At 41.6% G+C, this 25,468-nt stretch overlaps 3 protein-coding genes across 7 annotated transcripts in view; all 3 read right to left on the bottom strand.

The window, feature by feature from the left end:
* Nucleotides 1-22,710, bottom strand: part of LOC115578260 (gastrula zinc finger protein XlCGF57.1-like) — a 49,737-nt gene extending 27,027 nt beyond the window's left edge. For 2 of the 4 annotated variants that reach the window (XM_030411128.1, XM_030411127.1), the window contains exon 1: nt 3,758-4,285. In XM_030411128.1, coding sequence (XP_030266988.1) covers nt 3,758-3,929 — 172 coding nt within the window. In that variant the 5' untranslated portion in view covers nt 3,930-4,285. Of the gene's footprint in view, nt 1-547; nt 3,104-3,757; nt 4,291-22,439 lie in introns of those variants that run through there. The other 2 variants (XM_030411125.1, XM_030411124.1) reach the window with 2 other exon arrangements.
* LOC115578273 (zinc finger protein 2-like) overlaps nt 1-25,468 on the bottom strand; it is a 136,073-nt gene that overhangs the window by 38,525 nt on the left and 72,080 nt on the right. The gene's annotated exons all lie outside the window — the stretch shown is intronic.
* LOC115578279 (zinc finger protein OZF-like) lies at nt 6,096-9,199 on the bottom strand. 2 transcript variants are annotated; one of them, XM_030411175.1, is made up of 3 exons: nt 8,722-9,199; nt 6,981-7,464; nt 6,727-6,948 (listed from the first exon to the last, which is right to left on the bottom strand). In XM_030411175.1, exons 1-3 carry the CDS (start codon nt 8,891-8,893, stop codon nt 6,873-6,875), a joined length of 732 nt encoding a protein of 243 aa, XP_030267035.1. In that variant the 5' UTR covers nt 8,894-9,199; the 3' UTR covers nt 6,727-6,872. The 2 variants fall into 2 exon arrangements, with proteins under 2 accessions (XP_030267033.1, XP_030267035.1); XM_030411173.1 differs by having other exon boundaries at nt 6,096-7,464; nt 8,722-9,198.

The following is a 25,468-nucleotide window of genomic DNA, read 5'->3' as shown; positions in this document are numbered from 1 at the left end:
GTATGAAAAGTACCCGGATCTTCTGTGTTGTCCGGCCCATACAGTGTGCGAACTCGTCACTTCCGCCGATTGAGCCTGCTAACTTCCGGTTTCGCCCGGCTAACTTGAGTGGGTTTAAAACAATTTAATCTTTAATCATAGTCTGCTTGCAACAGTATGAGACATTCAGGTTATCGTTAGTCTCAGGAAATAAAATATCAGTTCCACATAATCAGGATATTATCCATCCATCCATTGTCAACCACGTATCCAAAGTCAGGTCGCGGGGGCAGCAGCTTCAGCAGCGAGCCCCAGACTTCCCTTTCCCCGGCCACATCAGATAACTCTGACTGGGGAATACCCAGGCGCTCCCAGTCCAGTGAAGAGATATTATCCCTCCACCTGGTCCTGGGTCTACCCCGAGGTCTCCTCCCAGTTAGACGTGCCAGGAACACCTCCCTAGGAAGGCGCCCTGGTGGCATCCTCATCAGATGCCCGAATCAGGATATTACACAACTTTAATTATCAGTGACAATGACTCTTAAAAAATGAGAAAATCATTGTTTTTTTGTTGAACAAACATTTTATTATAATTTCACAAAATGTCCTGACAGACATGAAACTTGAAATATTCTTTTAACTTTGTTAGAGTTAAATACCATCTATGAACGAACATATATGATGTGATAATCATCAACTTTAAAGGTGCAGTATGTAAGAACTGGCCAGCTGTTGAAGCTGCTGAATACTCAAAACAAACAGGGATCAGTGTATCACCATAGTAACAGCTAGCTGCTGCTAACTGCAGCTGCCACTGGACCAGGACATACCAGGGCTAGCTGTTTTAGGTAGATATTTCTACAACTTAACAGCCTACATAGACATCATAATGTAAACACTTGAATGTATTCACATTCTGTTGATAATCTCATTTATAAATGTTTTCATCTTGAATTCTTGCATATTGCACCTTTTATTCCACGATATATTGCTGCAGACACGATACTGTGTACACAGTGAATTGCTCCCAGAGGAAGCTGAAAAAAACTGAATCACAGGGCCAGAGAGGGGTATTAATATGATATCAGTATTACTCAGTATTACTATTATTGTTACTCCTTGTGCATTTGGTTCTGTATTCTTATCGCTTACCTTTAATTACAATCAATTTAGGGCTGGTGTGACGCGTCCATATAATCAATGCAATTGATGACATAAATACATCGATTTACGGAGCATGCGTTGATGTCGATTCACGACAGCGGCTGGATGCACATTTACTCTGAGGTGCACGTTCAGTGATATCTAAACAGCAAAATCACAAAAAACTCAAAAATATCTCTGTGGAAACTGACTGAAAATATGAAAGTTTAGTAAGAATGAAATCAACAACAACATGATATAAAACACAGATAAACAACAAACAGTACAGATAAAAAGATGTTTAACTTTGGAGGTTATCAATACGACAGTATTTTATAATCAGGTACATATGACACTGAATATAACACCAAAATTCCTGAGATGAAAGAAGAAGCACGTCCTCTTTTATCATCTGTATCACAGTTTTAACAGATCAGTGTTGCCCTCAGTACTTCAGTCATTGCTTAAAGAAATTGGACCAACAAACATCTGTCACTTCATGGATTTTGGCTTCTCTCACCAACACACTTGTGTGTTTTCATGGTATAACGCCGAGTGAAACTTTTGTTACAAACACTGCAGCTGTATCGTTTCTCCCGTGTGTGTGTATTCGAGTGTCGTCTCAGAGTTTCGTGTCGTGCAAATTTCTTACCACAAACTGAACAACTGTATCGTTTCTCCTCTATGTGACTAATAACATGTGCTCTGACGTGCCCCCTTTCTGCAAATTTTTGACCACAAACTGAACAACTGAATGGTTTCTCTTCACAATGGCTTCTCATGTGTGCGGTTAGATTTCTCCGGAGACTAAAACTTGATTTACAAATGCAGCAGGTGTGAGGTTTTTCTCCGCCATGAACTTTTAAGTGTGATGCCAAAGTTGAGCGTCGCGTGAATCTTGCGCCACAGAAAGAACAACTGAACAGTTTCTCCCCTGTGTGGACAATCAAGTGTCGAGTCAGATGTGACCTAAGTGAAAATGTTTTACCACAAACTGAACAACTGAAAGGTTTGTTCTCTATGTGAATAATCTTGTGAGCTTTTAGATTTCTTCTGGCTCCAAATCCTTTACCACAAACTGAACAGCTGAAGGTTTTGTCCTCTATGTGAACAGGCATGTGTGCTTTTAGATAGCTCTTGGCTCCAAATCCTTTGCCACAAACTGAACAACTGAATGGTTTCTCTCCATCGTGGCTGCTCATGTGTGTTTTCAGATGCCTTCTGAGACTGAAACTTGACTGACAAATTGAGCAAGTGTATGGTTTTCCTCGTTCATGAAGTTTTAGGTGTACATTCAAAGATGACTTTTGTGTGAATTTCGCACCACAGACAGAACAACTGAATGGTTTCTCACCCGTGTGGACAAGCAAGTGTCGAGTTAGATGTCCCCTTTGTGAAAATGTTTTACTGCAAACTGAGCACCTTAATGGTTTCTCCCTCTTGTGGGTTCTCATGTGCTTCACAACATCAGATCTGCTTGGAAAAGTTTTTTTGCAAACTGAGCAGCTGGAACCTTGTTCCTCTGAATGGACCTGAGGTTTCCTGGTCTCCCAATCACTGCTGTGATCAGTCTCACATTCAGAGGCGTTGTCGTTAGTCTCGGGTCCAGAGCAGTGTGACGTCCCATCATCAGTAACTGGTTGTAAATGACGAACTGAATTAAAGTTCCTGTCTGGTTCTGGTCCTCCACAGTCCTCTCCATCAGCTTCTGTCTCAATCTGTTCAGTCTGTCTTTGATGAAGCTGTGAGGACTGAGGTTTCTCTTCATCATCTTCTTCATTCTTCACAGTGACAGGAGTGAGTGTGACCTTGATATCAGCCTCCTCCAGTCCTGGAAGCTGCTCTCCCTCTTGACTGGTCCAGAGTTCCTCCTGTTCCTCTTTAATGTGTGGCAGCTCTGGTGGGTCCTCCTGGTCCAGACTGGAGCTCCTCTCCTGCTGCTCAGGAGGAACCTCGTCATTATTCAACAGCTGCTGGACATCTGTGTAGAACAAAGATATCCTGTTAACATTTCAACAACCAGCACCGCTACTTTCTAAAATGTGTGGAGACATTCTGCACTTTGGTGTGCCACCCTACGATGTTCACGGGCCTTATCTGGCCACCACTAACAAAATGTTCTCAGGGCGCCACAAGCCAACAACTACCCTGATTCCACATGACGCAACCCTGGTCATCATTAAAATGGCTCCAACACACTCTTTACACTTCAGTCACTTTATCACCACTGTACACCTGCCAAATTAAAAAAAGAGCCTTTTAAATTTGTAACACAGTTTTAATTTGAAAAAAATAAGGCCCGACTTAAAAACAGCTGTTTTTTGAATGGAGTTTGGTTTCACCAGTGTGTCCACTGGACAGACCTCCAGGAGCAGAGGCTGTGTAACTGTTAATAACACACATACATTATATATAATAATACTACTACCACAGTATTATATGTGTTTTTATGTATATTCAACTATTGATGTCTTGACATTATGTGTTAAATCAATTTCACTTCTTTTCTTTTCATACAAGTTGTCTGAGCAGTGTTGGTGGAACCGAGAGCTCCAGCTTCACTGTGTCTGTTGTCAATGTGACAATAAAGAAGTAATAAAGTGTAAAGTGAGAAGAAGAAGTAAACAGAACCGACCTGTTCTGTGTAACTGGACCTGAGGCTGGAGAACAGCGTCCAGTAGTTTCCGTTGTCGACACAGTTCCTCCTCGTACTCTGCTATCGTTCTTTCAAACAGCTCAAATATCTCTTCAGCAGCCGCAGTTAGTCGCTGCTTCATAAAAACTCTCAGCGTTCGGACTTTAGACATTTTCACTGACTCACACGAACTTTTCCTCCAGAAACACTCCGTTAAAAACTGTCTGCTCACTCTGATGTGCGCTGTGTTTACAGTCCGCTCGGCTCCGTCTACTTCCTGCAAGCTAACTAGCTTCTTCGGGCTCCTCGGACACCAGGAGATAATTCAGATGTTCGACATGTTCAGATAAAGTGAACGACACAGAGTCTGTTCGGACATTTGGACTCTTTGGCTCCGAGTAAAACAGTTTGTAAACGGTCAACTGTTCTGACGAACTTTCTGTGGCCGTGTTCCGTGTCCGTCTATGTCCTGGAAGCAGCAAGCCACGCTAACTTACTTTTGGATTCTTGGGTAACCGGAAATGAGTCCGGGGGGAACACATAAAGATCCAACGGAGTTGATCCGTAACAGTTTCCGGTGGTTCTTTTTCTTCTTCTTCTTGTGGAATTTCGGCAGTGTAGACGCTGTTGAGCGTATTACTGCCCTCCACAGGTCGGATTTGGATCTAGATTCTCACATATAGTCCTGTTTCATGTAGAAACTGCAAAACTGCATCGGAGAAAGCCTCAACTCCAAGTCCTGTCAATCTAGTAAAGAGTACCTTTCTCTCTTCCCTATACTTTCTACATTCGAGGAAAACATGCCTTACTGTTTCAAGGATCCCACATTCACACAAGCCAGAAACATGTTTTCCTATAATGTACAAGAGTTATTTAACCCACAATGACCCAGCCTCAATCTACAGAGTTTCACTGAATCCTTACAGGATAGAGAGTTACATAACCATATTTTCCCAACTTTAGGCTGTATGGAAAAGAAGTGTCTACCCCTGACTTCTCTTTGCCACCTTCTCTGCCATTCTTTTGTTAAGCCGTCTTTGATTGTTTCCCTTAATTCCACTCTCCCCATGGAGAAATGGACATCTATCTCTCTGCTTAAGCTTTCCTTTGCAATGTGATCCACCTGCTCATTCCCCCTAACCCCAGCGTGCCCTGGTACCCCAAAAAAAAGTGCTGCAAGCAACCCCAATTCTAAAAACCACACTCAAAATGTCATTCACTATGTCAGGACGAGCTATGGATTGCCCTGTTCTTAAAGTTTCCAGGGCAGCTGCAGAATCAGAGCAGATAGTGACTTCTTTAGGTCTGGCTTCCTCAATCCACCATAGTGCCCATAGAATTGCCATTAACTCAGTAGTGAAAACAGAGCTTCCATTAGAAATACGTCGACCAATCTTCAGCCCAATCTGCTCCACATACACCCCAAGACCAGCTCTCCCACTAACTGGATCTCTAGATCCATCTGTAAAAATAATTAAATTATTCTCACTGATTGAATTAAGATACTCCACTACTCTTGGAGACACTTTCCTCTTATCTTTTTCCTGGAGAAATGCCAGCTCAATGTTCAATTCAGGTATCACCCAATAGGGCATAGGTAGCCATCTTATGTGCTCTACATTCCCTTCCTGTTCCAAGCCCAGCTTCCTAGCCCACTGATTTATAATGACGAAAAAAATATCATATTTATTACCTGCAATCTCTTGTAACAGGCATCTTGTTGGGAAGATTAAAAGATTAAAAAACCTTTACCTTCTCCAGTAAAGACCCATACATATACAGCCCTACATTAGGTAACTTTCTTTTAAAACCAAATACAACATATTTAGTCTTAGATGCAGAAATTTTGAAGCCCCATGTATTCCCCCATTCCTCTATCGACACTAATGCTCTTTGAATCTGTTTTAAAACAAACTCTACATTACGCCCTCTTTTCCAGATGGCCCCATCATCTGCGAATAATGACAACCCAAATCCTCTCTCTATTTTTCGAAATATATCATTTATCATTATATTAAATAAAACTGGACTGATAACACTTCCTTGTGGGGTTCCGTTCTCTATTTCTACCGTCTTTGAGCATACACTACCAACCCTTACTTGTATTGTTCTTTCCATTAAAAAATCCTTAATCCAATTAAACGTTCGTCCCCCAACTCCCAAGTCAAATTTTTTTTATCATTAATCCCTCCTTCCACAGAGAATCGTATGCTTTCTCAATATCCAGGAATACACTCACTACTACTTCCTTGTTTCCGGTGGTTCGTTCTGATTGTATGTTATGTGACGTACGTGATAAAACAAAGGACGTTATATCACATCTGGACGCAGCTGGAAACAGATTTAAAATATCACGTTTATTGAGAATGAAAACAACAACATGATTGTAAAACACAGCTAAACAATACAAAAGTACAGATAAAAAGACTTAACTTTGGAGGTTATCATATAGGCTACAGTATCTAATAATTTGGTAAATATAACACCGGGTTTCTACACCCATCCCTACACCCAACTTCTTATGAGATAAATGAAGGAGCACGTCCTCTTTTATCATCTGTATCACAGTTTTAACAGATCAGTGTTGCCCTCAGTACTTCAGTCATGCTGGAAGAAATTGGAACAACAAACATCTCTGTCACTTCATGTATTTTGGCTGCTCTCACCAACACACTTGTGTCTTTTGATAGTGTAACGGCGACTGAAACTTTTCTTACAAACGCTGCAACTGTATCGTTTCTCCCCTGTGTGACTACTCATGTGTACTCTGACGTGTCCCTTTTCTGCAAATTTTTGACCACAAACTTTACAACTGAAGGGTTTGTCCTCCGTGTGAACAGTCATGTGCGCTTTCAGATTGCTCCTGGCTCCAAATCCTTTACCACAAACTGAACAACTGAATGGTTTCTCTCCACCGTGGATGCTCATGTGTGTTTTCAGATGCTTTCTGAGACTGAAACTTGACTGACAAATTGAACATGTGTACGGTTTTCCTCGTGCATGAAGTTTTAAGTGTACATTCAAAGACGACTTTTGTGTGAATTTCGAACCACAGATAGAACAACTGAATGGTTTCTCCCCCGTGTGGACATGCAAGTGTGAAGTCAGATGTCCCCTATGTGAAAATGCTTTTCCGCAAACTGAGCAACTGAATGGTTTCTTCCTCTTGTGGGTTCTCATGTGCTTCACAACTTCAGATCTGCTTGGAAAAACTTTTTTGCAAACTGAGCAGCTGGAACCTTGTTCCTCTGAATGGACCTGAGGTTTCCTGGTCTCCCAATCACTGCTGTCATCAGTCTCACATTCAGAGTCGTTGTCATCAATCTCGGGTTCAGAGCAGTGTGACGTCCCATCATCAGTAACCGGCTGTAAATTACTAACTGAATTGAAGTTCCTGTCTGGTTCTGGTCCTCCACAGTCCTCTCCATCAGCTTCTGTCTCCATCTGTTCAGTCTGTCTTTGATGAAGCTGTGAGGACTGAGGTTTCTCTTCATCATCTTCTCCACTCTTCACAGTGACAGGAGTGAGTGTGAACTTGATATCAGCCTCCTCCAGTCCTGGAAGCTGCTCTCCCTCCTGATGGGTCCAGAGTTCCTCCTGTTCATTTTTAATGTGTGGCAGCTCTGGTGGGTCCTCCTGGTCCAGACTGGAGCTCCTCTCCTGCTGCTCAGGAGGATCCTCTTCTTTATACAACAGCTGCTGGACGTCTGTGGAGAAGAAAGATTTCATGTTAACATTTCAACCACCATCACCACTACTTTGTAAAATGTGTGGAGACATTCTGCACGACGTGTAACACACTAAGCTAGCTAAAATAGATCAAACTAAAATCTTTCATCTCAGTCAATATCTGTCTTTTTTTTTTTTTTATAATTTTGAATGAATTTACATCCTGATCTTTCCTGAACTTTCCCCCAGAAAACAGCCTCCGTCCCTGCGACTGATACAGTCAGACAGCGACCTGTTTACTGATGGTGATTATGAAATTATGTAATTTAGAGCACAAAACGTAAGTTTGTCACTTTCCAGGATGTTTGGTGGGTCTGGATCTCAATCACTACACATTATAGCATCATCCATATGATTATAAACCATCAGCGGGTTTAGATTAGCAGGAGGACACCTGGGAAACACCTTGGAAAAAATCAGACGTCATCACCATGACGTGTACTGTCACGTCTCTTTAGGAGCCGCAGCGCCGGCTTTCTGTGTGAATTACACGCCAGTTTGTCTTTAAGGTGGAGATGCTTCGCTCTGTGTGAACGACCAATGGCAGAAAATTGGTGAACTGCCACTGTGGAGATAATGCATCTTCTCTGTGTGAACGGGGCTTATGTAAGTCACCTTGGACAAAGCGTCTGATAAATGCTCTGAATGTAAATGGAAATATCTCCATTCATACATTACAGGATTTTCTTCAGACAAGAACAATGACTCCTCAAAGCCAGATTCCACTGGATTAAGAAAGTTTCACGACAGTATCAAATTCTACATTTCTACAGTCCGAGTCACAGTTCAGGATGAAGGATGTTTGACACTCTTTACACTTCAGTCACTTTATCACCACTGTACACCTGCCCAATTAAAGGAGCCTTTTTAAAATTGGTAACACAGTTTTACTTTGAAAAGATAAGGCCTGACCTTAAAACAGGTGTTTTTTGAATGGAGTTTGGTTTACCAGTGTGTCCACTGGACAGACCTCCAGGAGCAGAGGCTGTGTTAATGTTGATAACACACATTATATGTAATACTACTACCACAGTATTATACATGTTTTTATGTATATTCCACTATTGATGTCTTGACATTATTTATTAAATCATTTTCACTTCTTTTCTTTTCATACAAGTTGTCTGAGCAGTGTTGGTGGAACCGAGAGCTCCAGCTTCACTGTGTCTGTTGTGAATTTGACAATAAAGAAGTAATGAAGTGTAAAATGAGAATAACAAGTAAACGGAACCGACCTGCTCCGTGTAACTGGACCTGAGGCTCGGTAACAGCGTCCAGTAGTTTCCGTTGTCGACACAGTTCCTCCTCGTACTCTGCTATCGTTCTTTCAAACAGCTCAAATATCTCTTCAGCAGCCGCAGTTAGTCGCTGCTTCATAAAAACTCTCAGCGTTTGGACTTTAGACATTTTCACTGACTCACACAGTGCGCTGTGTTTACAGTCCGCTCGGCTCCGTCTACTTCCTGCAAGCTAACTAGCTTCTTCAGGCTCGTCGGACACCAGGAGATAATTCAGATGTTCAGATAAAGTGAACGACACAGAGTCTGTTCGGACATTTGGACTCTTTGTCTTCGTGTAAAACAGTTTGTAAACGGTCAACTGCTCTGATGAACTTTCTGTGGCCGTGTTCCGTGTCCGTCTATGTCCTGGAAGCAGCAAGTCACGCTAACTTCCTTTTGGATTCTTGGGTAACCGGAAATGAGTCCGGGGGGAAACACATAAAGTTCCAACGCACTTGATCCGTAACAGTTTCCGGTGGTTCGTTGTGGTTGTATGTTATATGACGTACGTGATAAAAGAAAGGACGTTATATCACATCTGGACACAGTGTGTTCATTCATATGAAAGCAGCTCAGTGGCATTTTGAAGCCCTAAAATTCCTGGGTATGAAAATACCCGGATCCTTCTTGTTGTCCGGCCCTTAGAGCGCGCGCACTCCTCACTGTCGATCGAGCCTGCTAACTTCCAGTTTAGCGCCCGGCTAACTTGAGTGGAAATAAAACAATTTAATCCTTAATCACAGTCTGGTTGCAATAGTATGAAACTTTCAGGCTATGATAACTGACTCAGAAAGTATCAGTTTCACAGAATCAGGATATTACACAACTTTAATTATAATTATCAGTGACAATGACTCTTGAAAAATGAGAAAACTTTTTTTTTTGGTTGAACAAACACTTTTTTATAATTTCACAAAATATCCTGACAGACATGAAAGTTGAAATAAACTTGAAATATTACTTTGAATTCATTAGAGTTCAATACCACCGATGAACAAACATACATGGTGCGATAGGGCATTAATGACTTCAGTTTTTTTCAGGTCGACTTATCTGTTAATAAAGTCGAAGTCGAGTTGATAAGTCGTTTGATGACGTCATCACATTGACACAGCGGACCTATGGACCGGACGACTTCCTGTAGTGATGCCGATTCAGATGGCCGTGCATAACGCTAGTATTTTTATTGTACTTTAAGACCGACTTGCAGATTGTGCAGGTCACCGTGCTGTTTGTGTGGTCTAGAATGAAGTACCTCCATACGTGTGATGGGTGTCCGTCCTACTGACCCTTCCACACAATTCTGCACAAAAAACAGCGTCTGTCACGGGCAAAAAACTTCAACTCACCAAGTGTTTGTTATGAAAATAAATCACCGCGACCGTCAGCCCTCCGGACGGAGACTTCAGGGAACTTTACCCCAGAAAACAGCCTCCGTCCCCGCGAGTGACAGAGTCAGACAGCGTCCTGTTTACTGATGGTGATTATGTATAATTATGTAATTTAGCGCGAAAAACGCAACTCCATCACTTTCCAGAATGTTTGGTGGGTCAGGATCTCAATCACTAGACATTATAACAGCATCCATATGATTATAAACTGTCCGCGATTGGAATAACAGGGGAACACCGACGTCATCAACATGACGTGTACCGTCACACCTCTTTCGGAGCCGCAACGCCGGCTTTCTGTGTGAATTACACACGTGAAGGCGGAGATGCTTTGCTCTGTGTTAATCACCCCATCTGCAGGGAATTGGCGAACCACCGCTCCGGAGAAAATGCGAAGACACTGTTTAAAAAGGGCTACTGATTCTGTACACAAGCCACAGAGAGAGGGAGAGACAAAAAAACACATGACTTGTCGATCCCTCTCAGGGGTTGTCGACTTGTGCCACTAGCAAAAGAATCGCGTTGGTGGACCTTTTTACACAGCGACGCCGTATTATCGCCGGAGCAGTGGTTTGCTTATTCTCCGACGATGGTGATTCACACAGCGTGAAGCATCCCCGCCTTAAGGATGAACCGCTGTGTGATTCACACAGAAAGCCAGCGCTGTGGCTCCTAAAAAGGTGTGACCTTACACATCATGGTGATGACGTCTGTGTGTTTTCCCGGTGTCCCCCCTGTCAATCTCAACCTGCGGGCAGTTTATACTTATAGGTTATGGATGTTGTTATAATGTGCCACCACATTCACCATCTGAAAACTGGACACTGTCTGACTCGGACTTGGGACAGAGGTTTTTTTCTGGAGGAAAGTTCACTGAAGTATTTTCATCACAAACAATCAGTGAGTGAGTCAGCACTGGAGCTCTGGACCAAGAAGTATCAGGGCTAGCTGTTAGCATGCTAACTTTAGGTACCTTTTATTCCACAATATATCACTGCAGACATGATACTGTGTACACAGGGAAGCGCTCACAGATGAAGGCTAAAAAAACATGAATTAAATTAATCACAGGGCCAGAGAGGGGTATTAAAATGATTTTCTTAGTACTACTATTATTGATACTCCTTGTGCATTTGGTTCTGTATTCTCATTGCTTAACCTTAAATTACAATACAATGAGGGCTGGTGTGATTTGTCGACATAATCAACGAAATTGAATATGGAACTGGCTGTGCACAATAACAGTCATATATAAACAGCAAAATCACAATAAACTCAAATACATCTCTGTGGAAACAGATTTAAAATAAAACAACAACAACATGCAATAACATGAGAGTAAAACATAAATAAAAAATAAAGATAAAAAGACTGATTAACTTTAGAGGTTATCAATACTACAGTATTCAACAATTTGGTACATATAACACTGGGTTTCACACTGACAACATCCTATGAGATAAAAGACGAAGCACGTCCTCTTTATCATCTGTATCACAGTTTTTACTGATCAGTGTTGCCCTGCGACATGTCCTGTTTACTGCAAATCTTTAACCATAAACCGAACAACTGAAGAGTTTCTCTCCACAGTGGCCTCTCATGTGTACCTTCAGATTATTTGAGACTAAACTTGATTTACAAACAGAGCAGGTGTGAGGTTATTCTCTGCAATGAACTTGTCAGTGTGTTGCCAAATCTGAGTGTTGTGTGAGCTTCTGTCACTTCATGTATTTTAGCTGCTCTCACCAACACACTTGTGTGTTTTGACAGTATATGGGCGAGAGAAACTTTTCTCACAAACACTGCAGCTGAATCGTTTCTCCCGTGCGTGTTTAGCCAAATGTTGACGCAGAATTCCAGGTCTGGCAAATTTCTTACCACAAACTGAACAACTGTGTCGCTTCTCCCCTATGTGGACAGCTGAATGTTGACGCAGAGTTCCAGGTCTTGCACATTTTTTACCACAAACTCTACAAGTGTATTGTTTCTCCCCTGTGTGACTACTCATGTGTGCACTGACGTGTCTCTTTTCTGCAAATTTTTTACCACAAATTTTACAACTGAAGGGTTTGTCCCCTGTGTGAACAGCCTTGTGCGCTCTTAGAAATGTCTTGGTTCCAAATCTTTTACCACAAACTGAACATTTGAATGGTTTCACTCCATTGTGGCTGCTCATGTGTTTTTTCAGATGGCTTTTGAGACTGAAACGTGACTGACAAATTGAGCATTTGTACTGTTTTCGTCCTGCATGAAGTTTTAAGTGTAGATTCAAAGATGACGTTTGTGTGAATTTCGAACCACAGAAAGAACAACTGAATGGTTTTTCCCCTGTGTGGACAACCAAGTGTCGAGTCAGATTACCCCTATATGAAAATGTTTTACCGCAAACTGAGCACCTTAAATCCTCCCTCTTGGGGGTTCTCTTGCTCCTCACAATGTCAGATCTGCTTGGAAAAGTTTCCTTGTAAACTGGGCTGCTGGAACCTTGTTCCTCTGAATGGACCTGAGGTGTCCTGGTCTCCCAATCACTGCTGTCATCAGTCTCAGGTTCAGAGGCGTTGTAATCAATCTCAGGCTCAGAGGCGCTGCCGCCAATCTCAGGTTCAGAGGCGTTGTCGTCAATCTCGGGTTCGGAGGCGTTGTCATCAATCTCGGGTTCGGAGGCGTTGTCGTCAATCTCGGGTTCAGAGGCGTTGTCGTCAATCTCGGGTACAGAGGCATTGTCGCCAATCTCAGGTTCAGAGGCGTTGTCGTCAATCTCCGGTTCAGAGGCGTTGTCGTCAATCTCGGGTTCAGAGGCGTTGTCGTCAATCTCGGGTTCAGAGGCGTTGTCGTCAATCTCGGGTACAGAGGCATTGTCGCCAATCTCTGGTTCAGAGGCGTTGTCGTCAATCTCTGGTTCAGAGGCGTTGTCGTCAATCTCTGGTTCAGAGGCGTTGTCGTCAATCTCGGGTCCAGAGGCGTTGTCGTCAATCTCGGGTCCAGAGGCGTTGTCGTCAATCTCCGGTTCAGAGGCGTTGTCGTCAATCTCTCCATCAGCCTCTGTCTCCATCTGTTCAGTCGGTCTTTGATGAAGCTGTGGGGACTGAGGTTCCTCTTCATGATCTTCTTCACTCCTCACAGGGAAAGGAGTGGATGTGAACTTGGTGGTATCAGCCTCCTCCAGCCCTCGCACCTGCTTTCTCTCCTGACGGGTCCAGCTGTCCTCCTCCTCCTCTTTAATGTCTTGTAGCTCTGGTCGAGTCCCCTGGTTAAGAATGGAACTCCACTCCTCTTCACTCTCCAACTGCCGCTGGACGTCTGTGGAGAAAAAAGATTTCCTGTTAACATTTCAACCACCAGCACAGCTACTTTCTAAAGATGTGTGGAGACATTTTGCATGGTTTGTAGCACGTTTGAAAGTAGGGCCGTTCAACACAGTGAGAAAAACTTGATAAAAACTAATCTTTCATGTCATTATTTATTGATCATCTTGAACAACATATTTTGCAGTGCGCCCTGCCTCTAACTGAACCAACATTAAATGTCACTTTACCTTAAGACTACTTTAACATCTATATGTTGTATAAATACTTTTTTTATTACTGCTTGTTTGCAAGCTGTTATCCCTGCAATCTCAGCTATGTCATGGCTTTTTCTGAAAAAAAAATTATATTGACTTTTAATAAATTCATGAGACCTTGTAAAGTCCTCCAGCTGTATGCTGTACTTTAAGTTTGGACCTCTGAGCTAAATTTCAGGGTATTCTGACCTCAGCAATTGCTCACTATTCACTACTTTGGGTTGAAGTTTGTCCTGAACATCCAAGACACTGAGGAAACTTTGCAATGTTCATCAAAGATGTGCAACAAACCAAACCCATAAGCTGTAACTTGCAACTTTCTGTATCTGGAGTACATCTGTATGGTTTTATGCTTGCCCAGGGAGTTTACATCGGTCACTATCACTGCTGTTTTTATACCACCGCAAGCTAACGCCAGGTTAGCCTTGAAGAAGCAACACTTCTCCATTAGTTAAAACCAATCGGCTCACCCAGACAGCATTGTGATAGCGGCAGGGGACTTTAAACCTGCCAACTTTAAGTCTATCATGCCAAAATTCCACGAATATGTAAACTTCCTGACAAGAAAAGGCATCAATGAGGACAAGCGCAGGTACAAGCAGCGCATAGAGGAGCACTTCAACAGCAACAACTCCAGAAGCATGTGGCAGGGGGTAAATACTCAGACCAGCTACCAGGACAGCTACACAGCCACCAACTCCACAGACCATACACTGCCAAACTCCCTCAACCACTTTTTTTCTCGCTTCGACCACCAGATGCTGCTGACACACATCCGGCACAACCAGGGAAGGTCAACGCCATTCAGTTGGACCAACAAGAGGTCAGATCCACCCCACGTAGCGTCAACATGAGGAAAGCAACTGGTCCAGACACAGTCTGCAACCATCATCCCAGTCCCAAAGAGAGGTACAGTGAACTGCCTTAATGACTATTGTAGGAACACCAGCCCTATGTTTCCATCATGAGGCTCTGCTTCCTTTCCCCGTCCTCTGACCTCTCAACCACAAGACATGATTAACTTAACGAACAAAGCCTATCTGTTTGACTGAATACTTGCTTCTTCTCCCCCTCACAAAGAAGATGAACTCCCTCTTCCTCAGGCCAAACCATGTCCAGCACGTATTCTCTTCTCCCTATAGTGTAGGACGATGTGTTGCTCTCTTGCTATAAACAGATCATTGGAGACATTCTGTTACTAATTAACAACTAAGCACAATTAGGGCTGGGCGATATATCGATATAAAACTGTTATCGATATATTTTTTTAATGTGATATGGAATTAGACCATATCGGATACATCGATATAGTTCAAATTTGCGCTGTGATCCTTGCTCCAGGCAAGCCGCTGACCCGGAGCTCTCTGCACTGCTCCCCCCGCCCCTACTCCTTCATGCACAGAGAGGGGAGGGGCTGGAACAGACACTCCGGTACTCTTCAACAAACACTTTGATGGCTGCCGTTGCCCCACACTTTGACCTTGATGCCCCTTGAAAAAAAAATCATCGCACGGCCACCGGTCGGCGTAGCGAGCTTGTCTTGAATTACAGCCACCTGAGTGCACAGTAGTCACTCACAGTAACTTCAGTGAGTTCGCGGTTCGCGCAGGTGGAGTCTCATCATCACGATGATCTCACGTGAAAGCCTCTCAAACAGCAGCAGCGTCTCAAAACAGAAGAACGAAACTTAGGGTAAGTGTACCTATTAAGCCCACCAAATCTGCTTTTCAGACATTTTTAATATATACCGCCCCAATTAAAGTGAGAACATTTTAGTTAAAATGATAAACAATCCAAAAATCTCAACAATCCAAACTTATTCTATTAAGAAATGTAATGTCTTAGCTCTCAATAGCTATTTTTATTTTGTCTCCACTCCTTTCCTCTGGCCTGTAAATTGCATTTGAAATGGGCGTGATCAGCCTTTTGCTGTGTTGTCAACACAGAAAAAGCTAAACTTACAACATGTTTTCTTGGGAATGTAGCCAAAAAACTATTCATTGACAAAATCAAAATTAGAATGGAAATTACTCTTGAGTACCTCATCTTTCGATATGTGTTGTCATTTTGTCTGTATCTCTATCCTACATTGTACTGTTGGCATTTACATTTGGCCAAAATTTCTGGTCCAGCCAGCTGGTTGAGAGTGCAGATGTTTTTATCTAGATTTCTGAAGACCTAATGACTGAAAGAAAGGCAGTGTACTGGTTCAATACTAATATTTTAAGGATAATAAACGAGTCAATTTCAGTATTTACAATTAAACAAATAACTTTATTTGATTTTTAAAACATAAAAACAGCTTACATAGAAACCATTAAAACCATTGTGGAGTAACATTAAAGAGTAGGTTCTTGCCAGAACTGAGAGATTTGTTATTGTTCCCTCCCTGTAAAGGCGGCATGCTTCTGCCATGTGTTTGCATGAGCTGTACTTTTTTCGTGTTCTAGGCATGTCTATGGCTGGGTATCACCAGGTACCTCGCGATACGATACTATCACAATATTTTGCCCACGATAACGATAATATCACGATACAGCGATTCTGCGATAATCGATATATTGCAAGAAATTTCATCCACGATACATCACGATATCTGTGTCACTGAAGAAATTCAGAATTTATTGACTGCACTGAATCCATTTCACTGGAATTACAAAACATTGTCAATCAATTTCACATGAATGACAGCCAAGTAAACAAAGAGTATATTGCACAGTGTCTCTTCTTAACACACACACTGACTACAACTATCATTAAATATCTATATGTGGGTTTCAGAGCTACTTAAACCAGTTTTTTTTATTTTATTTGGTTGTATACCTATGTTTGAATAAAGATAAAGCTGTCCTCCGAAGAGGGGTGGTGGTGGGCCAAAAAAAATATATATATATAATTTTTTTTATTTATTTTTTTTAAACATGTTTTAATATCGATATTTGGCACCAGTGTATCAATAACGTATCTCAAGACGAAATATCGCGATATATCGTAGTATCGATATTTTGGCACACCCCAAGTCATGTCATCTGAAAAGTAAAGGGTCGAAAATTATGCTAATGGTAGGATAGAATGAAGGCCTATCCAGAATGAATTGACCTATGCAACATCACTCATATTTAAATTTGGGTATTTAATTATCTGAATTATGAAGCTGATTGATTAGGTGAGGTCAATTTTAGGCAGGAAAATGGTTCAAAAGTCAAAAGGGAGAAAATCTCCATTGAAACACAGCTAAGTGGGCTTAATGGGAGCAGGTGGGCTTAAAGGGAACATCAGTGAATTTCTGGTTAAAAGTCAGAATATTTTTTTCTACACACATGATATTAAAAAAACAACTACATGACATGAATCTATGTATGCTGCACTAACATGACATGAAAAGTATCAATTGATCATGCATTTAAGTAATTAGCTATACTCATTACCATCCACCCTAAATGGTGTGTTTTTTTGCTAGTGTCCCCTTTAAGCCCACTTGGTAAAAATGTTAATTAAAAAAATAAAATAAAGATACATATACACATGTATTATCTATTTAAGTGTACAATAGGATATTCTGCCTACAAAAATGTAAACTACACATGCTTATCATGCTTTATGTCATTGCAATGAGCAATGCTATGCAGTGACTGTATTGATGCAGCATGTGGGCTGTTGGCTAGCATGCTAAAACACATATTTTGACTACAACAAAAAAACATTTCTAATTCTAGTAAAATTCTAACATAGGTTTTATTTAAAGCACTAATCTCTTAAATTTCGATAACAAATGAGTATTTACCAAAAGCAGGAGTAGAAATATGGAAAAAAAAATGTTGGTTTTCAGGGCATCAAAATCACCTAAGTTTTTTTGTAACTTCTTCTGGGAGCAGCGGGTACATGTCACACATGTGCTTCAATAACTCAAGATCGACAAATCTGATTGGCTTACAATCAAAAGTATAATTTGTGTAACAAGCAGCTTCATTGGAAGAACCATGAACCAGCAAAAATGGTGATGTAGTTTTTTTTTTTAATTGACTCAGAAGTCACAAGTTGGCTTATATGGTACGTGGGCTTAATAGGTACACTTACCCTACAGCACAGCGAGCGAGCGCAGCCGGTTTGACATGATACGTAACTGACTTATGTGGTAGGATTTAGTTCGTAAAGTTGGAAATATATTCAAAGATTCGAACTTCCCGGATCAATAACTCATAAGTGAAACCTTCTTAAAACACAACTGACGGCTCTTTCCTAACGTAGTACGGTAGACAACGAGCTACAACCGTATGTTAATCTAAACGAGCGTCTGGACATTAACTCTGGTCTGTATGATCAGCCGTCTGTGAGACGAGGGCGCAGGGACCGTCTACAAAGTGCAGCACTGAAAAGAGAAACTACAAAAAATATTCAATAACTTCACTATTATTCAGAGTGTAGTGTCACCAAAATCACTCCACACATCAGTGGTCTCCTGCTGTTATTCTACAATTTTTTTGTTTGGAAAAAATGTGCTTTGCCATAATTTTGGGGAATTTCTATTTGGAAGAAATATTCAGTAACACTAATATTCAGTGTGGTGTCACAAAACTCACCTCACCCTAACCCTCCTTAACAAAAACTGTTTTGTAATGTCACTTTAACTTGATATTGGTATTTAAAAAATGTTTTAATACATAATTCATGTCTAATTATAAATTAGGATGTTATGGTATCAGTCTGAAAGGTAAATCAACACATTTTACTCAGTGGCCTTTGTGCCCTGTCATGTGGTCTTGGTGCCCCTGACAAAAAAAAAAAGTGAAGGCCAAATGGACTTGCCCCTAAAATGACGAAATTCCCACCCACATGTCATATTTGGCTTTGACTGAACATTTGCTCTCACTTTGCATAAAAATATCGGGATATATATCGTATATCGATATTCAGCCTAAATATATCGGGATATGACTATTAGTCCATATCGCCCAGCCCTAAGCACAATAGAATCCTCTCTCCCTCTCCACATCAGATGACAAGAAGTGGGGGTAGATGTTGATTAGGGTAAAGATGACCCAGTCCCCCCCCCCCCCACAAGCCGTTTTACGACCCTGTCTGTGACATTTCAATCTTTGCTGCATTCCCTATACTCATCCACATTTCAATATGTTCTGAATAACTATGAACTACAATTTCATCTTCCTAATTTTATCAGATTTCCAAATGGCCAAGAAGGCCATACTATAGAGCAGCAGTCCTCAATAGGCGGCCCCCGGGCCGCATCCGGCCCGCCGGCCTCCTGTTTGTGGCCCTCGAACTGTTATTCCTTCACTATGTGTTTTGGTTGGGTCAGCACGTATACACAGGGACTTGTCTCCATGCCAACGATACACATACAGCTGGGTCACTCACCGCTGCGATCGCAACTTTTAACTTTCACTTTCGTTTTCAGAGCAGTCCGCGTATTCACATTTCGCCAGTGGTAAGAGATTGAAATGGCGTTTTCCAAGTAAACTGCTATAACAAAGTGGACAATGAGAATCAGCCACTCATAAAAGTAGGAACTTTGCATTCATTCATCCTCCAACCAGGACAAAACCCACGGATCTGACGGTGCTGCAATAACACACACTTACGTTGTTTAACAGGTATTATATTAGCAAGTCTCATCATGTATTTTCAATAGAAGTGTAACGGACGGGGAGTTTCTCCCGGCAAACACCCTTTTACTCACGGTGCCAAAATTTTTATCATCCTTGTTAAAACTCAACTCCATTTAATCACAGAACAAATGACGTGAATTAACCCACAACCATCTTACATATCATCTTATTCACAAACACATTCACAAACCATAATTACACCAACATCAACAGAATACCCAAGAGTCATTGCGCCACAGTCCACAAGGGGCGTTACAATATGCCAGGAGAAGCTGTGATGAAGATTTCCAATTTGAAACGGCGTCATGAGACGAAGCATAGGAATTTTGAAGAGACATTTCCTCAAAATTCAGAGATGAGTACAACACAAATAAATGCACTGAAATCGTCATATCAAGCTGCAAGCAGGATTCTTGTCACATCTATGTCACAATGAAATAAAATAATGCATGATGAAGTGATGGACACAATGTCTGAAGGCAAATAAAAAGAGTAAATATTCAACTATGTATTTTAATTTATGTTAAAATGGAAATTACATTTTATTTTAGTTCGTATTTTGTTGTTTAGAATGAAAAGGACATTTTGTTTTGAATATTACAGTATTATTGCATGTGGCCTGACCGACCTCAACACATGGACCTTTGAGTCATTGAAAAAAATCTTTGTGGCCCTTTAAGATTTGTATTTGAGTACCCCTGCTATAGAGCTTTCCCATGTTATTATCAAGCCCAAATGAAGTCTATTACTTAATGAATTTGGGGTTTGAGAGAAACCAGCCCCCACCTTTGTGATTTTGCCTAGTCATAATTGCTACACAGCTGTTCGCTCAAGGCCGGTGGGATACAGCATAATCATGAATGGCTACTGCCTCGTCATGGGTGCTTCCCCCCTGCCGTGGTATTAGATGTGGTGACACTTGATTTACTTAATTACAGACCTGTAGCCCATATCCTTGCCTCCTCAGACAGACACCCGCCGATGTTAAACCCTTGCTATGAAAGGAAGCGCCTCGCCCCCTCGGTTAGATGCCTCAAGCACCAAACAGCTAACAGAAAGAAGGGTGAATTTGTCCTCAAAATAAGAGCTTTACATTGCACCCCATTGCAGTTTAGAACTGGGTTCTTAGTGGGGGGCTTTTAATTAGAAAGTAGCGACAGTTAGTGGCTTGCCGCTACAACAACACGTGGACAATGAGGACAGCTACAGAGACCGAGGCGACGCTAGCATCTCCTGGATCTCAGCAGCTGTCCAGTTGCTTATCTTGAGGTCTGCGGGTGAAGTGATAGACTCACTGCTGTGATCAGCTGTTTCCTGGTTCTGAAACTCCCCAGCTGGGGGTCGCACAACAGTGCAGGTCATCGACACCTCCGCCCACCTCATGCAGAGGCACATCGACGGCTCGGATTTACATAGCAATGGAGGTGGGAGAAAGTGTACCCTCCAAGGCGGCAAATTGGCGGAACAAAACAGACCCCAAATTTACCACCTTCTGTCTAAATCTGCAGAAAGGACGGCCAAATTGGCAGCTTGCTGCCCTGTCGAAAAGGGCTTGAGTTACCTGACTTTCACTGGCCCCATTTGCCCCCCACCTTGGCATTGTTCTGGGGCGACACATGCTAACACTCAAGTAAACTACCCTGATTCCACACAGCTCCATCCTAGTCATCATTAAAATGACTCCAACACACTCTTTACACTTCAGTCCATTTATCACCACTGTACACCTGCACAATAAAAAAAAAAGTCTTTGTAAAGTTGTAACTACAGTTTTACTGTGGAAAAAATAAGGCCTGACCTCAAAACAGCTGTTTTTTGAATGGAGGTGGTTTACCACTGGACAGACCTCCAGGAGCAGAGGCTGTGTTAATGTTAATAACACACATTATTTATATGAAATACTACTACCACAGTATTAGAATTGTTGCCCCTGTCCAGGAGGCACTGGACCAGCTCTCCATTATAAAGGGTTAGTTCCCTAAACCTGAGATCCCTGTCTGAGTCCAAAAGTCTACCTGATTCCTCTGGATCAGAACCTGACATGAGCAGACCTCGAGTCAGATACTTCCACCAGCCACGCTGGTTAATGGCAGCTCTCCTCTAAATGATCAGTGCACTTGGTCAGGTTCTAGGTTGGATTCTAGGGGCTTTTGGTAAACACTCAGGGACCGTTTCAATCTGTTAGGCAAGTGAGAAACTTCCCCTTTCCAACTTAACAGTCTGGTGTCACTTCCTCTTGGCCTCGGCTCACCACAGCTTCTCTACTGATTTAACATTTCCTTCATTAAGCATCCAAACTTCAATACATCCATTTAAATCATGGCTAAACACATTAAACAATCTTTTACTGCACGTACGTCAAAGTTATTACTTATATTAATATTGTAATCATGACAGAATCATCCCACGTTTAATACAATGTAGCAGGCAGAGCTTTGATATATTTCAGAATCATTTCAGGACCATATTAAATGTCCATTATACTTATATGTGTTTAGCCGGAGTGTATGAATCTCAACTTTTCTGACTGTGCGTGTGTGTGTGATACTTGTATTTGTGTTTGAAAGCAGTAAATGGATCTCAGATTTTCTGACATAACTTAAAACAGCTGTTTTTTGAATGGAGTTTGGTTTACCAGCGTGTCCACTGGACAGACCTCCAGGAGCAGAGGCTGTGTTATTGTTAATAACACACATTATATGTAATACTACTACCACAGTATTATACATGTTTTTATGTATATTCCACTATTGATGTCTTGACATTATGTATTAAATCATTTTCACTTCTTTTCTTTTCATACAAGTTGTCTGAGCAGTGTTGGTGGAACCGAGAGCTCCAGCTTCACTGTGTCTGTTGTGAAAGTGACAATGAAGAAGTAACAAAGTGTAAAGTGAGAATAAGAAGTAAACAGCACCGACCTGTTCTGTGTAACTGGACCTGAGGCTGGAGAACAACGTCCAGTAGTTTCCGTTGTCGACACAGTTCCTCCTCGTACTCTGCTATCGTTGTTTCAATCAGCTCAAATATCTCTTCAGCAGCCGCAGTTAGTCGCTGCTTCATAAAAACTCTCAGCGTTCGGACTTTAGACATTTTTATAAAGTCTCACAAGCTTTCCCTCCAGAAACACTCCGTTAAAAACTGTCTGCTCACGCTGATGTGCGCTGTGTTTACAGTCCGCTCGGCTCCGTCTATTTCCTACAAACTAGCTAACTTAGTTTCTGAACTTCTTCAGGCTCGTCGGACTCCAGGAGATAAATTAGATGTTCGACATGTTCAGATTAACTGAACGACGCAGTTTCGGTTCGGACATGTGGACTCGCTGGTTCCGTGTGAAACAGTCAACCGCTCTGACGATCTTTCTGTGGGCGTGTTCCGTTAAGACTTGTCCTATAAGCAGCAAGCCACGCTGAGCAAACGTTCCACCCCTGTGTAACAGGAAATGAGTCCCTGCTGGCATGTTTTCTTCTTTGTTCTTCTTCTTATCTTTTATACACTCTGCTCAGTATTGTTATTGTTCCTGCTAGCAAGAGATGCTATCTAACTTGAGCTTTTTTCTGATTTTGAACAACATTATTTAAACTGTTCCAAATATACATGTTCTTCTTCTTCTTCTACTTCTTCATCAATAAATAAAATCAACAGAAGAAGAAGATACAAACCATACAATATCTTCTGGAGGATATACAATCAATACAAAACAGATTAGACAATAATCAACTTAGATGAAGATAAGGTAGGTAACATATTTATGTGTATGTATGTGTGTGTGTGTGTGTGTGTGTGTGTACACTGTATATATACACATACTGTATATATATCAGGGTTGTCAAAAGTATCGAAACTCAAAAAAGTATCGATACTAAAATGTTGTATCCGGATACGATACTCATTTTCAAAAGTATCGACCTCAGACCTGAAACTTGTTATCATATCAACTGTTTTTTTATTATAAGTATTTAACGTGTGGTTCTGTTAATTGTTACATGTAACAGAGGTCATTTTTGCATTTTTCTTGTTAATAAAAATATCTTTTTTAAATTTTGGGGTCTTTTTTTTTAATCCTTGTGGTATCGAAAATGGTATCGAGTATCGAAAATTTTCCTGAGTATCGGTATTGAGTTGAAAATTTTAGTATTCAAATCAAATCAAATCAACTTTATTTATAGAGCACTTTTCATACACGAGCGTGTAGCACAAAGTGCTTTACACAGGAAACATAGAACAATAATAAAGAAAGCCCCTCCCTCCCACCCTCCGTACTACATACATGCACACACACACACACACACACACACACACACACACACACCTGCACACTGCTGGCAATAGGGAGACATGGCAAGGCACTGAGGATTGAGGAAACGCCACCTTTGGGGCCGTCCACACTGGGAGGAGTCACAGGCTGTGCCATGAGGGGCAGCAGTGCCCAGGCCCCCCGACCCTGACAGACAGCTGGCCGGGCCAAAGGGACCCAAGGACAGCATCCCCAGCAGCAACCCAGACACAGCTCCCAGTGTGGAGGACCCCCCTGAGGAAACTGTATTGTGACAACCCTAATATATATATCAATCAATCAATCAATCAAATTTTATTTGTATAGCCCTTTACAATATCCAGACGGTACCCAAAGTGCTTTTCATCAAAGCAATAAAATAATACATAAAAACAACACATAAAACACAAGAAAGTGCTACAGTGCTGCAAGAAAACACAAGAAAGTGCTACTAGTGCAGGCCCTCTAAAAGCGCATAAAGTAAAAAAACAGGAAAAATAAGTGCACCTAAGAGCAGGACTACCCTAGTCAGAGTTAAATGCCAATCTAAAAAAGTGTGTCTTCAGCTTCGTTTTTTTAAAAAAGAAGGCTGAGGTCGTTATTGGTGCGGATGTCAGGGGGGCAGTCTGTTCCACAGCCTGGGAGCTGTGACAGCAAAAGAACGATCGCCCCACTGTTTAAATCTTGACCTTGGGACCTCTAACAGGAGCTGGCCGGAAGAACGGAGGGCCCTGCCATAATCACGGACAGGTAAAATCTCTGACAGGTAGGAGGGAGCCAGGCCATTAATGGAGTAAAAAGCAAACAATAAAAGTTTAAAATCAATTCTAAAACGAACTGGAAGCCAGTGGAGTGACGACAGCACAGGGGTAATGTGTTCACGTCTGGACGTGCCTGTTAAAAATCAGGCAGCAGCGTTCTGGACAAGTTGGAGACGCGAGATTAAAGACTGGCTGAGGCCGACATAAAGTGCATTACAATAGTCCAGTCTTGAACTGATGAAGGCGTGGATCGCCTTCTCGAGGTCCTGCCGACTTAAAAAAGGCTTCACTTTGGCCAGGAGACGCAGCTGAAAAAAACTTGTGCTGACAACAGACCTAATCTGTTTATTGATTCTGAGCCCACTGTCAAATGTTACCCCAAGATTCTTTACATGTGGTTTAAAAAAGGGCGCCAGAGTCCCAGAGCTTGTAATTAAAACATTTGACATAGATGGCGTATATATATATATATATAGGTGAAGCTAAAATCTTAACCAAAATCAAAAAGCAAATAGAGCAAAGCATCAAAGATCCAAATTAAGGTCCATTAATCAACTTCATTGAAACATTTCTAAATACGCAGTGTGTATGAGATGGATTCTTCTCTCGTTAGGATCACCTCCTCTTGCTCAGAAACTAAAAACCATCACAACAATCAGCAGAAATGTTCATTATAAAGTGGAAAAGTTGGCTTCCTGTTGCTGTATGTAGTTCAGTAAGACTCTGCTGCCATCCAGTGAACACCAGCACAACATCATCAAACCTTCTGAAACTTCCTCCTGCATCAACCAGAAGTCTCTCTCCTGCCTCCAACTCGCCCACAATGCATCACTCCTGTCCTGGCTTCTCCTCACTGGCTCACTGTCCGTGTTGGAATTGATTTTCAGGTATTACCGATCACTTCTTCAAACAGCGATCAGAGATAATGCCTCCGGCTTCAAATATATTAATCCGACTATGAAATATAATTATCAGTTACAAAGACTCTTAAAAAATTTCTTTTTGGTTGAACAAACACTTGAAACTTGATGTAAACTTGAAATATTTCTTTAACTACATTAGAATTCCAAACAAACATACGTGGT

The sequence above is a fragment of the Sparus aurata genome, unplaced genomic scaffold (genome assembly GCF_900880675.1).
Source record: "Sparus aurata unplaced genomic scaffold, fSpaAur1.1, whole genome shotgun sequence".
NCBI classification, from domain to species: domain Eukaryota; kingdom Metazoa; phylum Chordata; class Actinopteri; order Spariformes; family Sparidae; genus Sparus; species Sparus aurata.
The sequence above is the reverse complement of the archived record's forward strand: the minus strand, read 5'-3'. Positions and strand labels throughout refer to the sequence as shown.

What these genes read in the sequence shown, in the direction of transcription:
- LOC115578279 (XM_030411173.1), bottom strand. Translation starts at nt 8,893, where the DNA reads ATGTCTAAAGTCCAAACGCTGAGAGTTTTTATGAAGCAGCGACTAACT. An exon ending in GGTCCAGTTACACGGAGCAG is followed by an intron (nt 7,465 to 8,721) that starts GTCGGTTCCGTT and finishes TCTTCTCCACAG; the next exon opens with ACGTCCAGCAGCTGTTGTAT.